The sequence below is a fragment of the Chiloscyllium plagiosum genome, unplaced genomic scaffold (genome assembly GCF_037043375.1).
Source record: "Chiloscyllium plagiosum isolate Xiang-an unplaced genomic scaffold, Cpla_swu_hap1 HiC_scaffold_19, whole genome shotgun sequence".
Classification (NCBI taxonomy): Eukaryota; Metazoa; Chordata; class Chondrichthyes; order Orectolobiformes; family Hemiscylliidae; genus Chiloscyllium; species Chiloscyllium plagiosum.
The window spans coordinates 70,109,857-70,122,326 of NW_028270157.1; the positions used below are offsets into that span (position 1 = coordinate 70,109,857).

General features: G+C 44.2%; 1 protein-coding gene across 2 annotated transcripts in view; it reads right to left on the bottom strand.

Moving 5' to 3' along the window:
* The window catches only part of nup205 (nucleoporin 205), a 110,350-nt gene that overhangs the window by 46,387 nt on the left and 51,493 nt on the right, over nucleotides 1–12,470 (bottom strand). For both annotated transcript variants that reach the window (XR_015760504.1, XM_043708929.2), the window contains exons 19-22: nucleotides 8,125–8,245; nucleotides 3,264–3,345; nucleotides 2,513–2,677; nucleotides 2,019–2,143 (exon numbers count right to left, since the gene is read on the bottom strand). Coding sequence is in view for 1 of the 2 variants with exons in the window: in XM_043708929.2 (XP_043564864.1) it covers nucleotides 2,019–2,143; nucleotides 2,513–2,677; nucleotides 3,264–3,345; nucleotides 8,125–8,245 (493 nt within the window). In the remaining variant the exon portion in view is untranslated. The remainder of the gene's footprint in view (nucleotides 1–2,018; nucleotides 2,144–2,512; nucleotides 2,678–3,263; nucleotides 3,346–8,124; nucleotides 8,246–12,470) is intronic.

Sequence of the window (12,470 nt, forward strand, 5' to 3'; positions counted from 1 at the left end):
TTAGCTTGGATTTGCCCTGTTTTTAACATACAGGACAAACTTGGACAATTTTCCACACTGTCAGATAGATGACAATGTTGTAACTTGACTGGAACTCTTGATAAGGGGAGCAGTAAGTTATGGAGCTCAAATCTTTTGCAGGAACGTTGTCAGGACTGGCAGCCTTGACAGTATTGGCTGCCCCCAAACATTTCTTGATGTCACGTGGAATGAATAGGATTGGCTGAAAACTGGTATCTGTAATGCTGGGGACCACTGGAGGAGGCCAAGATGGATCACCCACTTGGCACTTCTAGCCTTATCTTTTGCACTGATGTGCTGGGTCTTTCATCATTGAGGATGAGGATAGTTGGGGGAGCCTCTTCCATGTGAGTTGTTTGATTGTCCACTCCCATTCACAACTGAATGTGGCAGGACTGCAGGGAGGGTTTTGAGAAGATTTGTAGCTCACGTTGTGGTTCGAGATGTAGGTTTGCTCGCTGAGCTGTAAGTTGCATTTTCAGACGTTTCGTCACCATAACATCTTCAGTGAGCCTCCAGTCGAAGCATTGCTGATGTTTCCTGCTGTCTCTTTATATGTTTCGGTTCCTTTGGGACGGTGATGTCATTTCCTGTTCTTTTTCTCAGGGGGTAGGGTAAATGGGATCTTAGTCAATGTGTTTGTTGTCTTAGGAAGAACATCACTTCGACTGGGACAACACATCCCTTTGAGGACAAGCCAAACAGAGACACGCCCAAGAATTTCTAGAAGCATGGCATTCCAACCGGAACTCTATCAACAAACACACTGACTTGGATCCCATTTACTACCCCCCTGAGAAAAAGAACAGGAAGTGACATCACCACCCCAAAGAAAGCCAAACATATTTTAAATAGAAAGTAGGAAACACCAGCAGTACTTCATCTGGAGGCTCACTGAAGATATTACCTAGTATGGTGATGAAACGTCTGAAAATGAATCTTCCAGCTCAGAAAGCAAATCTCCATCCAGGATTGCAGAGCTTAGATCTGATCCATTGGTTGCGAGATCACTCAATTCTGCCTATCACTTGCTGCTTCACACCTCATCTTAAGGTATGCCTGGTTTTGCTCCTGGCATGCCCTCCTGCACTCTCTATTGAATGCATGGGTTAATGGTAATGGCTGAGTGGGGATATGCGGGACCATGAGGTTGCAGATTGTGCTGGAGTACAATTCTGTTGTTGTTGATGGCCCGCAGTGCTTCTTGGATGCCCAGTCTTCAGCTGCTAGAGCCGTTGAAAGTCTGTCCCATTTATCATGATAATGCCACACAACATGATGGAGGTTATTCTTGATGTGAAGTTAGGACTTCTTCTCCACAAGGACTGTGTGGTGGTCACGCTTCCTGATTTGTAAGAGTGCCACTCTTACTGGCAGATTGATAAGGATGAGGTGATGTATGTTTTTCCCTCTTGTTGGTTCCTTCACCAGCTGCTGCAGACCCAGTCTAGCAACTATATTCTTTAGGGCCCAACCAACTCGATCAGTAGTACTGCTGCCGAGCCACTCTTGGTGGTGCATGTTGAAATCCCCCACCCAGTGGACATTTTGTGCCTCTGCCGACCTCAGTGCTACCTATGGAAAGGCACATATTTACCAGAAAAGGAACACAAAATACGAGGTATAAGAATGTGATAGGTCACCTTTCTCTGCCAGGATCTCTAAATATTGCAGCTAATAGATCTTCTCATTCTCGGAGCAGAAATACACCATTCAGCATTGAGCCTGCTCAACCATTCACAATTAGATTATGGCTGATCGGTACCTCAAATCCATTCACCTGTTTTATCTCCACAACCCTTCAGTCCCTTTCGCAACAAGAATCAATCAAACTCAGTGTAGAAATATAACGGCAGCTTAATATTAAAGATTTTTCAATGGGAAACCGTCACTAGCAAAGATTAACAAATAATAAGAGCAAAGCCTCAATTAAATAGATCCAAGTAAGCATCAAGTATGTGTCTAAAGTGGGGCAGGGAAAGAAAGTTCATTCCTACCTGATAGCAAAGCTCAGCCAAGTGTGGAGCTTCCTTGACTGCAAGGGGTCCATTCCTTCCTTCAGTACCCTTCTCAAGAATATTTAAAATGGAGTGAAGGCAGGTTCGTGGACAACCAAGAACACCTAATTTATGTTAAAAACAAATCCACGTCAACGTAAACTACAATACTATCTAAAATTGTTTAACTGTATTGCTGGGGGACAGTAGATTGACTGCAAGTGCAGAGAGCAGTGGTAGATGCGACAAAAGGAATAGAAAGACATGCTTGCAAGTGTTGTTCTCGACACGCATCATCATATTATTAAAGCATTAAATTCTATGTTCATTATCACAGTCAAAGCTTTTGTTGGGACGGGAAAATAAAGGCTATTTAATCGTGGTTGTTTTGAGTTTTTCCAGGTTTTTCAGCAGGTGTATCATAGAAGAAATTAAAATATTTAAAATTTCTAAAGGTGCAAATGTATGAAGAATAAGGTCAAAGTTGAAGTTACCTGGATCTTGCAGATTGGTGGCACTCACTGGCTTTCGCAGTTCATAACCCAGTAAATACAATGCCAGGTTGGGAGCTTTCAAGTCCAAGGAGTTGATCAACAAACTCAAGATATGGATTTTGGTGTCATGTCTGACCAGGGTACATTTCTTCTCTGTGACAATGCCTGTGATGAGAAAATACTTCTGAACATAATGATAACATTTTCCCCAATAACAGAGCCGTGTACTAGGACAGAGGCTAAAGATCACAACATTGGCAAAAGACACTGGGTTCACAGGACAGTGGAACAAGAATCATGAAAGTGAATCAAAGACTGGAGTTGAGTAAAAGCAGAAATGAACAGAAAACCAAGGAACAGCAGGAGACAAGATGGAGGGAGTCAGGAAGGAGAAAGAGCCAAGCAGTTGGAAAGGATTATTCGGCATAGGTTGAATTGACTGATGGTTACAGTATGCGCATATGGAACAAAAGACAATTGCAAATAAAGTATGAGGCAAGTGAACTAAACTGAATTTGAATATCCTGTGTAGGATATCCATTTTAGTAAAAATGGTAGCATATATCATTTATTTACAATTTGGAGTTGCACAGTCTTGTCAAACTGAAGACAAATTACATTTCTTCCCAAAGATATGAGGCTACAATGAATGACCTGCCAATTCCAACAGCAATCCAATTAAAAGGAGGTTAACTGGTGCCCTCCTTCACTGTTTTGAGTCTCCATATCACTCTCCCAGAATGGAACATACCGGTGTCAGCCTGAAGCATTTCTTCAGCTCCTTCACTGTCCAAGCAGTCCACAAAACCAGACATCAAAGTTTCACTGACAGTCTACAGAAAGCACAAGAGTGAATAACTGTTAGTAGGACACAATCCTCTTCTTCAGCATGAATGTATGAATATGATGAATAGTTCATATGAATAAATACCCAAGATACAATTTTTATCCTTCTGTTACAGACACTTTCACTGACACATGAAATCTTACAGCTGGCAAAAGAGTAACTGTTGGAGACTGAAATAACAAGAAAATGCTAGTAATACTCAGCAGGTCAAGGAAATTCAAAGGTGAAAGAAACCAAGTTGACATTTCAGGGTAGTCATTTTTCATTGTTTGCATCAGCCAGAATGAAGTATTTCCAACATTTTCTGCTTTCATTCAATTTCTGAAACATGGGGGAAGCTGCTGCACACAGGTTTGGAATTCATACATTTTGGTTTCACCAGTTGAGAGATGATTTTCATATGGACTTTGGAAAACCAGCATGAAGGAATCCCCAGGAGAAAGTGAGGACTGCAGATTCTGGAGTTCAGAGTCAAAAAGTGTGGTGCTGGAAAAGCATAGCAGGTCAGGCAGCATCCGAGAAGCAGGAGAGTCGTCGTTTTTGGCATAAGCAAATTAACACGGACATTTATATAAACCGACCAACTCCCATAGCTACCTAGACTACACCTCCTCCCACTCTGCCCCCTGTAAAAACGCCACCCCATATTCCCAATTTCTTCGTCTCCACCGCATCTGCTCCCAGGAGGACCAGTTCCAATACCGAACAAACCAGATGGCCTTCTTCTTCAAAGACCGCAATTTCCCCCAGACGTGATCGACGATACCCTCCACCACATCTCCTCCACTTCCCGCTCCTCCGCCCTTGAACCCCGCCCCTCCAATCGCCACCAGGACAGAACCCCACTGGTCCTCACCTACCACCCCACCAACATCCAGATACATTGTATCATCCGTCGTCATTTCCGCCACCTCCAAACGGACCCCACCACCAAGGATATATTTCCCTCCCCTCCCCCATCAGCTTTCAGAAAAGACCACTCCCTCCGTGACTCCCTCGTCAGGTCCACACCTCCCACCAACCCAACCTCCACTCCCGGCATCTTCCCCTGCAACCGCAAGAAATGCAAAACTTGCGCCCACACCTCCCACCTTACTTCCCTCCAAGGCCCCAAGGGATCGTTCCATATCCGCCACAAATTCACCTGCACCTCCACACACATTATTTACTGCATCCGCTGCACCCGATATATTGGGGAGACAGTCCGCCTACTTGCAGAACGTTTCAGAGAACACCTTTGGGACACCCGGACCAACCAACCCAACCACTCCGTGGCTCAACACTTCAACTCCCCCTCCCACTCCACCAAGGACATGCAGGTCCTTGGACTCCTGCATCGCCAGACCATGGCAACACGATGGCTGGAGGAAGAGCGCCTCATCTTCCGCCTAGGAACCCTCCAACCACAAGGGATGAACTCATTTCTCCAGTTTCCTCATTTCCTCCCCCTCCCACCTTGTCTCAGTCCCAACCCTTGAACTCGGCACCACCTTCCTAACCTGCAATCTTGTTCCTGACCTCACCGCCTCCGCCTCCACTCCCACTCAGGCCTATCACCCTCACCTTAACCTCCTTCCACCTATCGCATTTCCAACGCCCCTCCCCCAAGTCCCTCCTCCCTACCTTTTATCTTAGCCTGCTTGGCACACTTTCCCCATTCCTGAAGAAGGGCTCATGCCCGAAACATCGATTCTCCTGCTCCTTGGATGCTGCCTGACCTGCTGCACTTTTCCAGCAACACATTTTCAGCTCTGACCTCCAGCATCTGCAGTCCTCACTTTCTCCCATAAGCAAATTGTCACAACATTCCTTGCCAGTCTTCAAGCCGTTGAGGGCTGCCAGACTTTTCATGGGAGGTTAAAACCTGGGACTCCACACAAATCAGTAACCAGTCTTCCTAATTTCATGTTTGTGGTTAACCAGGAGATACACCTGGTGTGACCTGCTGTTCGTTTCCAGGGTGGGAAATATGTTCCAGTAGACACAATAGGATTTCAGGATTGTGAGAGTTTTGGTGTTCTGAGTCAATGGAAGTGCTTTAATGGCCGTCAATACATGATGTTCTCTGTGGAAGATGTTTTCCTCCTGACCATTAAGATTTTCAATGCCTGTGAGCACAGGAAGCCACTTAAGCCGTGTTGGTCTCAGTGTTCCTGAAATAATATTGTGGTTTCCTAAAGCTGGATGTCTATCACGTTTATGTGGTGGCTTCTGGGCCAAGTTGGGCAGCAGTGCACTGCAGTCAGCCAGACAAGGGTGTATGAAACAGCCAATAGTGTGTCAGCTCTTCTGCCCAGCTGGTAACCATCACATTCTCGTCTTGACCCGTTTAAAATGATGCCTATTATGTGGCATTGGGGCATAGGTAAGTGGCGTGATCTGCACTTGACAGGACATGAAATTTGTCTCCTTGGCCTTTGCTTTGTTCAGGTGGAGGTTGAAGTCTCCATTTTCTGGAGACGATTTCCAGAGAAATTGCATCATCCACCAGAGTTTTCTCGATGCTCTGAAATCCGAGCAAGTCGTCAGCATATGAGGTGTGACTCTATTGAAGAAAAGTCTCTGGTACATATACTCAAGGACTGGTTCCTTTGGGATTGGGTAACATGGGTTGAGAAGTCAGTCAGCTGCTGGTTTTGTGTAGGAAGGTTCACACATTTGGGAATCATGGAGTTACTTAGTTGTTCGGGTTTCATCCAGCAAATTTTGAAGAGTTCAGCAGCATGTCTGAGCATTACACTGTCACGGGTAAAGAATAAGTCAACACAGGCAATACCTGCCCTCTGGAAACTAGCCTCAAAATATTAGGATAAGATCTTGAGGGGACATGATTGGGTGGATACTGAAAGGATGTTTCCTCGTGTGGGAGAATCTAGAACTAGGGGCCAACTCACTTCACTGTTCATATTTTTGTAGGTCTACAGCACTTGTGGTCACAATGAAAACCTGCCTCTCATGTGCACAGTTCATCAGTTCCAAGGTAAGACACAGTCAGTTAGGTGGGAGGCTTTGTGGGGCTCCTTATCACACCGGAGGTGATGCCACCTTACAAATAAGCCACGCCCTTGTGATTTCAATTAAACCTCTGTCCTGTGACTTCTGACTTTGTTCACCCCAGTCCAACACCAGCACTTCCACATGATGGCTTTAGATTATTGACTGCATGGAATGGGACAATAGCTATTGAGTTAACATATGGTTTGCCTGACTTAGCAAAAGCCATTATTTCGGATGGACACCACACACTGGGAACGTTGTCTGTGCTGTGGATGTTGAGGAACCACTTTGCTTGCCACTTACCCAAAGTTCTTCAGGGATTCTGTGCAAGTTGCATTGACCCCTGCTGCTTTGCCTGACCTGACATCCATCAGGGCATGTCCAGTCGCTCGTGAGGGACTTGAGAAGTCCCTGGGGCAGCCTTGACAGATTTCATTAGTACTGCTTTAGCAATTAGTTATCTTCCCTTTTGTTTGGTATCGGAGTTTATTTAATGCTGTTAAGTGATGGAATTAGTGCAGGTGCTGGGCTGCTAATGTGGTCGATGCTCTGCTGCTCCCAAGCAGCCCAAGGGTTTCTGCTCTTTCAGTTCAATTGCCTGAAGTCAATTTTCTCCGCTGTCTATCACAATCCTCCAGGGCATTCTTCTTGCAGGGAATCAAGACAGTCGTCGCCACATCAGGATATTCATTTCCCCTGTAATATTCCAGGAATTATCCACTTAGCAGGGTCTAGCATTGTAAAATTTTTTTCTGAAACTCCAGGGAACAAATTTGGTAGTTACAATTTTGGGAAATTGAGTGAAATGGTTGCAGTTTTTGGGGAGCTGCAGCAAGTGGTTGCCAAGTATCTTCTGTTGGTATGCCAGCCGCTCCCACCCCACCAAACTGCAAAATGGTTTTGACCTTGTGATTATGGATGTAGATCGAAACGAATACAGGAGAGTTGTGTAATGTTGAGAATGGGGGAAATATAGGCAGCAGTCATCAAGGGCATTTCTGCAATCATGAGTGGTGAAGCAATAAGATTCTTCCTCCAACTGGCAGAAGAGGTCTGAAACTATCATGTGCTCTCTCATGAAGAGAGTTTCCCAAGCAGAAAACCTGCAAATTAATGCCATCAAGAGGGCACGTGAATGCCAGCCACACAGCTCTTGGTCGAAGAGGTTAAAACTGACTAGAATTTTGGATGAGAACAAGTTTATATTGGATGGAAGATCGGACAGTACTGGGGAAGCACCATATTGGTAAAGATGCAGTGTAAAACTCTCCGCAATTTCTAATACAACACACTTAATTTAGGCACAGTACTTGTTACGTACAACATGAGGGATTAGGTACAAAGTAAAGGTTTCCCTGCAGTGCTTTAAGTAACCCAGTTTTAAAATTGTGCCAACTACCACATTACTGTAATATTCTTCCAAACAAGCCATCTTATATTTTCACTGAAGTGAAACTGACAATTTAAGGAAACCACTGCATGATATAGATTGTTTTACTGTAATTTACCCAATTGAAACTGAACTGATGGAAGTAAGCAGGCAGCAGGAACAATTATCTCGTCGGCCTCAATTATTTTATGCCCAAGTACAAAAGGCAAAGTACTCATTGTACTCTGCAGTTTTAGCATGAATTCACAATTTAAAACAGACACAGCTATCAGACTGTGGCAATACACATGCAGGGACAATGTGTGAAACTCATGGGGAGTCTCCAGCTGTACATGGCTTGGGTTTTTAAAAAGATTGTCACAAGGTTGTACAACTCACCTGATCCTGAGTGAAGTCTCCGACGAGCTTCACCTGGATGTTTGGATAGCGCGAGATGTAGCAAAGAATCTTGGCACTTTCAAATGCCAGGTCAGGGTTGGTGTTTCCATGGCTCAAGTATCTGTGGAACAGGAGGAGAAAGTATGAGAGATAGAAGAATCCTTAATGCAACATTCAAAAAAACCAAATAGTAAGAGGGACGTCAAAGGGAACAGAATTGAACAGAAATAATTAACATACAATAGCCATGTAGGAGGTTTTAAAAACATAAACACACATTTCTTTATTCATTCTACATCCCACGGAGTGAATGCAGGCTTAAGACCGAAATCTGTGATGGTGCGGGCCTCGGAAGGTGACCAAGATGGATCATCTCCTCAGCATGTCTGACTGATTATGGAATAAAAATGCTTCAACCTTGACTTTTGAATTGAAATGATGGTTGCTGCTGCAAGCATGGAGAATGGGGATCTGTGGACCAACGGCCTCCAATTGGCTGTTTAATTCATGACAGGTGACGGCAAGACTGAAGAGTTTTGAAAGAACTATCACATGCTGCATCTATTTTTTGTAGATATAATCCTGCGATGTAGGCTACTAGGGTGAAGACATTACCGGTTGTGTTTGAATACAATTCCGAGATGATGGCTTAGAGTACTTGTTTGTTTAAATGCATATAATTCAGCACAACAGGATGGAGCTTTTCCTCAGTGTAGACAGGTCTTTTATTCCAGAAGGACTATTTGTGATCACTCTCACTAATACAGCCATGTGCAAATGCACCTGCGACAGGTAGCAATGCTAACAATGAGAATCCAATATATTTTCCTTCACATTGGCCTGCCACCTTCAGGCTCTGTTCAGAAGTAGCATCCTGCAGGACTCCACCAGCTCACTCAGCAGTTGTGTGACTGACAACCTCCTGATGGACATCCCCAACACAGCATATTCTGTGCCCTTGCTTACACACCGTGCTTTCTCCATGTGATGTTCAACATGGAAGGATTTGGTGTGTAGGTTGATGAAAGCCAATATATGGTAACCAGCAGATTTCCTTCCCCATCTTCTGGCGTCCAATGTTCTCGTGCAGGATTTGAAACGGGACTTATTGCATAAAGGGAAGAAAGGAGTGGTTGGAGCTCAAACGAAACAGACCATGAACGAACAGGTGGAAAGATGCAGCACGCTGCAGTGTGAGCTTTCTGATGCCCTGTGGAAGGTCGAGGAGAAAGAGAAGGAAGACGCAAGGATTCGTGAGACCATCGCATCTTGGAAGGAAACATTTGAGGTGGCTCAGCAAAAGTAAGTTCAGAGAGATGAGCTTATTGCATGCTTAAAGAAAGAGCAAGAAAAAGCCCAAGCTGAGCTGTTGGGAGAAAAAGGCCAAGAGCAACGAGTGAGAGACGAGGATAAACCATTTGAATGATGAGGAAGAGAAGAAGGCGGGAGCACTGTAATTTGTTGGATGTCAAAAGAAATGCAGAATATGAAAGAGCAGAAAAAGGATGTAAATTGATGATATAAATAAGAAGCACAGAAATACAGAAAGTTGTGATACAGACTGAAAAAATAAATTAAGAGGGGCAAAAGTGGCATGAGAACAAAGTAGCAGCAAACCTGAACACAAATCCAAGAGTTCCTGTCAGCATGTAAAAAGCAAAACAGTAGTAAATGGAGGACAGTCATAGAGCTGTACAGCACAGACACAGACCCTCCGGTCCAACTTGTCCATGCCGACCAGATATCCCAACCCAATCCAGTCTCACCTGCCAGCACTTGGCCTATATCCCTCCAAAACCTTCATATTCACATACCCATCCAAATGCCTTTTAAATGTTGCAATTGTACAGCCTCCACCACTTCCTCTGGCAGCTCATTCCATGTACAAAACACCCTCTGCATGAAAACATTGCCCCTCAGGTCTTTTATATCTTTCCCCTCTCACCCTAAACCTCTGCCCTCTAGTTCTGGACTCCCGTACCCCAGGGAAAAGATTTGTCTATTTATCCTATCCATGCCAGTCATGATTTTATAAACCTCTATAAGGTCACCCCTCAGCCTCCGATGCTCCAGGGAAAACAGCCCCAGCCTATTCAACCTCTCCCTGTAGCTCAAATCCTCCAACCCTGGCAACATCCTTGTAAATCGTTTCATAACCCTTTCAAGTTTCACAATATGCTTCCAAGAGGAAGGAGACCAGAATTGGGGAGCCAACCAGAAACCAAATTGGGATTTACAGAGGCAGGCAGACATACTAAAGGAATGCTTCGTACTTGCCTTTACAAGAGAAGACACTCTCAAAGTCAAAGTCAAAGTGAAAGTTTAAATAGCTGAGACACTAAAAATTGTTGAACAGGATGAAATGAAAAGTTGGGTCAACTTATGTTGTTAAAACACCAGAACCTTATCAGGTACATCTGTGAAAACGGAGGGGACAGAGGGTAGAAATTACAGAGGCACGAGCCACAATCTTTTAATCGTCATCACAGAGTCATAAAGATATCCAGCATGGAAACATACCCTTTGATCCAACTCATCCATGCTCACCAAATATCCTAAATTAATCTAGTCCCATTTGATAGTATTTGGCCCATATCCCTCTAAATTCTTTCATGTTTTCTTTCTTTCTTTCTTTCTATTCCATGCAGATGCCTTTTTGGTATCCAGTCTGGTAATTGTACAAATCTCCACCATTTCCCCTAGCAGCTCATTCCATACATGCACTTCTTGAAGAAGTTGCCCTTTAGGTCCCTTTTATATCTTTCCCCTCTCACCCTAAATCTATGCCCTCTAGTTCTGGACTCCTCCACCCCAAGGAAAAGACCTTGTCTTTATACTTTATCCATGCCCCTCATGAGCCCCAGCCTATTCAGCATCTCCCTATAGCTCAAACCCTCCAACCCTGGCAACATTCTTGATTATCTTTTTTGAACCCTTTCAAGTTTCACAACATCCTTCGTATCGGATCGAGACCAGAAGTGCACACAATATTCCAAAAGTGACTTAACCAATGTCCTATACAGCTGCAACATGTCCTCCCAACTCTTATACTCAATTAGTTAGCTCAGTATGCTGGATACTGGTTTGCTAATGCAGAGTACTGCCACTGGTGTGGCTTCAAATCTCCGCTGTATTTAGCGTGAAGAATTCTCAGTCCCAACCTCTTCCATCGCTGGAGACATGGTGACTGGAAATTAGCTAACGTGGTACCAACTATTTAAGAAAAGGTGGTAAGGAATAGCCAGGGAACCATGACATCGGAGGTGGGAAAGTTGTTGAAGGGAATCCAGAGGAGCAGGATTTACATGTATCTGGAAAGGCAAAGACTGATAAAGGATAGTCAGCATGGCTTTGTGCATGAGCAATAGTGTCTCACCAACTTGATTGAGTTTTTTGTAAAAGTAACAGAGAGGATTGATGAAGGCAGAGCAGTTGATGTGACCGATGTGGACTTTAGTAAGGCATTTGATAAGGTTCCTCATAGTAGACTGGTTAGCAAAGTTAGATGAGATGGAATACAGGGAGAAATAGCCATTTGATTACAGAACTGACTTTTCAGATTGGATGCCTGTGATCAGTGGTGTGCAACAAGGATTGGTGCTGGATCCACACCAAAATTGGAGGTGTGGTGGACAGTAAAAGGTACCTCCGAGTACAAAGAGATCTTGATCCGTTCGGCTGAGGAGTGGCAGATGGAGTTTCGTTTAGATAAATGTGAGGTGCTGTATTTTGGAAAGGCAAATCAGGGCAAGACTTGTACACTTAATGGTAAGGTCCTGGGAAGTGTTACTGAACAAAGAGACCTTGGCATTCAGGTTCCTTCAAAGTAGTGTCACAAATGAAGGAGGAATTTAGTGTACTTGCCTTTATTGGTCACTGCATTGAGTATCGGTGTTGGGAGGTCATTTTGAGGCTGTACAGGACATTGATTAGGCCACTTTTGGATACTGTGTGCAATTCTGGTCTCCCTCCAATAAGAAGGCTGTTGTAAAGCTTGAAAGGGTTCGGAAAAGATTTATAAGGACGTTGTCAGGTTAGGAGGGTTTGAGCTACAGGGAGAGGCTGACTAAGTTGGGACTCATTTCCGGAGTGTAGGAGGCTGAGAGGTGAGCTTACAGAAGTTTATAAAATCATGAGGGGCACAAATAGGGTGAATAGCTAAAGCTTTTCCCCCAGGGGAGCCGAGTCTAAAACTAGAGGACATAGTTTTAAGGTAAGAGTGGAAAGATTTAAAAGGGAACCTAAGATGCCACTCTTCCACGCTGAGGGTGATACATGTATGGAATGAGTTGCCAGAGGAAGTGATCGAGGCTCATTTAATTATATTTAAAAGCCATTTGGATGGA